At 39.0% G+C, this 1,904-nt stretch overlaps 1 protein-coding gene across 1 annotated transcript; it reads left to right on the forward strand.

The window, feature by feature from the left end:
- The first annotated feature begins 552 nt into the window (after window positions 1–552).
- On the forward strand, window positions 553–1,245 carry LOC120077785. The gene has a single exon (XM_039031809.1). It carries the CDS (start codon window positions 553–555, stop codon window positions 1,243–1,245), a length of 693 nt encoding a protein of 230 aa, XP_038887737.1.
- Window positions 1,246–1,904: the final 659 nt, after the last annotated feature.

Genomic DNA, 1,904 nt, shown 5'->3' on the forward strand with positions numbered 1-1,904 from the left:
TAGTTTCTAGGAAATAGTTGAAGTTATTTTTAGTTGTAGTCAAGTCTAAGTTCCTATTCTTGTGGAGTTAGTGGGATTAGTTGTTAACCTTGTGGAATCTATTTTTATATTCAAGATATGTATTTATATGGAGTTTTCTAGAATGAAAAACACACTTCCCATTTTTCTCATTTCCCTCTCCTCAGTTAGAACAACAACAGTGGTATCAGAGCTCTCTAGGAGTGAGAATCAGTGAAATATCTTCGAGAGAAACTAAGTGATACACTTGTGAGAGTTGTTAGAGATGCAATTAAGATCAAACAGTCTTTTTTCATTGGCTCCACCTGTGTTTGATGGTGAAAACTACCAGGCATGGGCTATCACAATGTAAGTCTACATGGAGGGTTGTGATTATTGGAAAGCAATTGAGCAAGACTATGAGATTGCTCCACTTCCTGATAACCCAACATTACATCATATCAAGACTCACAAGGAGAGGGTCACTAGGAAGGGAAGGCAAAAGCTCGAGCTTGCCTATATACAGCTGTGTCTCTCGCCATATTCAAAAGAATTATGGCCTTGAAGTCAGCAAAAGAAATCTGTGAGTTCCTCAAAAGTGAGTATGAAGGTGATGAGAGGATTAAAAGCATGAAAGTGTTGAACTTTGTGCGAGAATTTGAGAGAATGAAAATGAAGGATTCTGAGTCAATTAAAGAGTACTTAGATAAGTTGATTGGGATTGTTAACAAGGCAAGAGCATTACGAACCAATTTATCTGACAATAGATTGGTTCAGAATATTCTAGTTTCAGTACCTAAGAGATATGAAGCAACCATTGATACCTTAGAAAATACTAAAGACCTCTCAAAACTCAAGGTGATAGAAGTGGTTAGTGCTTTGCAAGCACAAGAGCAGAGGAGGTTGATAAGACAAGAAGGAAGCATTGAGGGGCCATTGAAAGCTAGAGTGCAGCAGGGGGAAGGTGGAAGAGAGAAGAAGGGAAGTGGCAGTAGTAGCTCAGAGTCTGCTGCAAAGGATGCTGGTAGTGCATACAAGCACTATGGGAAGCAGAATCATCCACATTTCAGATGCTGGAGAAGGCCAGATGTGAAGTGTAAAAGATGTCATTTATTGGGACACATTGAACAATTCTGTAAGGAAGTAAAAACTCAACAGCAAGGAGGAGCACATGTTGTAGTACAACAAGAAGAAGATCAACTCTTTGTGGCTACTTATTTTTCATCAATCACTCAATGTGATGATTGATTGGTTGATAATGGTGTACCAATCACATGACAAGTGACAAAGAGTTGTTCAAGGACCTTGACAAGTCATTCAAGTCAAGGGCGAAGATAGACCTTGACAAGTCATTCAAGTCAAGGGCGAAGATAGGAAACGGTGAGTATCTAGAAGTAAAGGGAAAGGGACAGTGTCAATAGAGAGTTGTGTTGGAACCACGTTGATTATTGAAATGTTGTTTGTCCCTGAAATTGATCAAAACTTGTTAAGCGTTGGTCAATAGTAGAGAAGGGATTCAAAGTGTTGTTTGAAGAAGGAAATTGTCTCATTTCTGATTCCACTGGGAATGAGTTGTTCAAATAAAGATGCAGCATAAGAGCTTCTCATTGGATCCACTCGAGAAGGAGCAAATGACACTAAGTTATAGCACAAAAGGTTAGGGAATTTTCATCAAAAAGGGTATGCACAAGTCTAGAGAATTGATTTTTTTGAAACTTTTGCACTAGTTGCAAGAATAGACACAATCAGGTTGCTACTGGCTATGTCAGCCCAGCATGGATGGAAGGTGTATCAGCTAGATGTGAAGTCAACATTCCTAAATGAAGTGTTAGAAGAAGAGATCTATGTTGAGCAACCAGACGGATTCATCATACCAGGACAAGAGCAGAAGGATTATTTGTTGAAGA

This window comes from Benincasa hispida, chromosome 1 (assembly GCF_009727055.1).
Source record: "Benincasa hispida cultivar B227 chromosome 1, ASM972705v1, whole genome shotgun sequence".
Classification (NCBI taxonomy): Eukaryota; Viridiplantae; Streptophyta; class Magnoliopsida; order Cucurbitales; family Cucurbitaceae; genus Benincasa; species Benincasa hispida.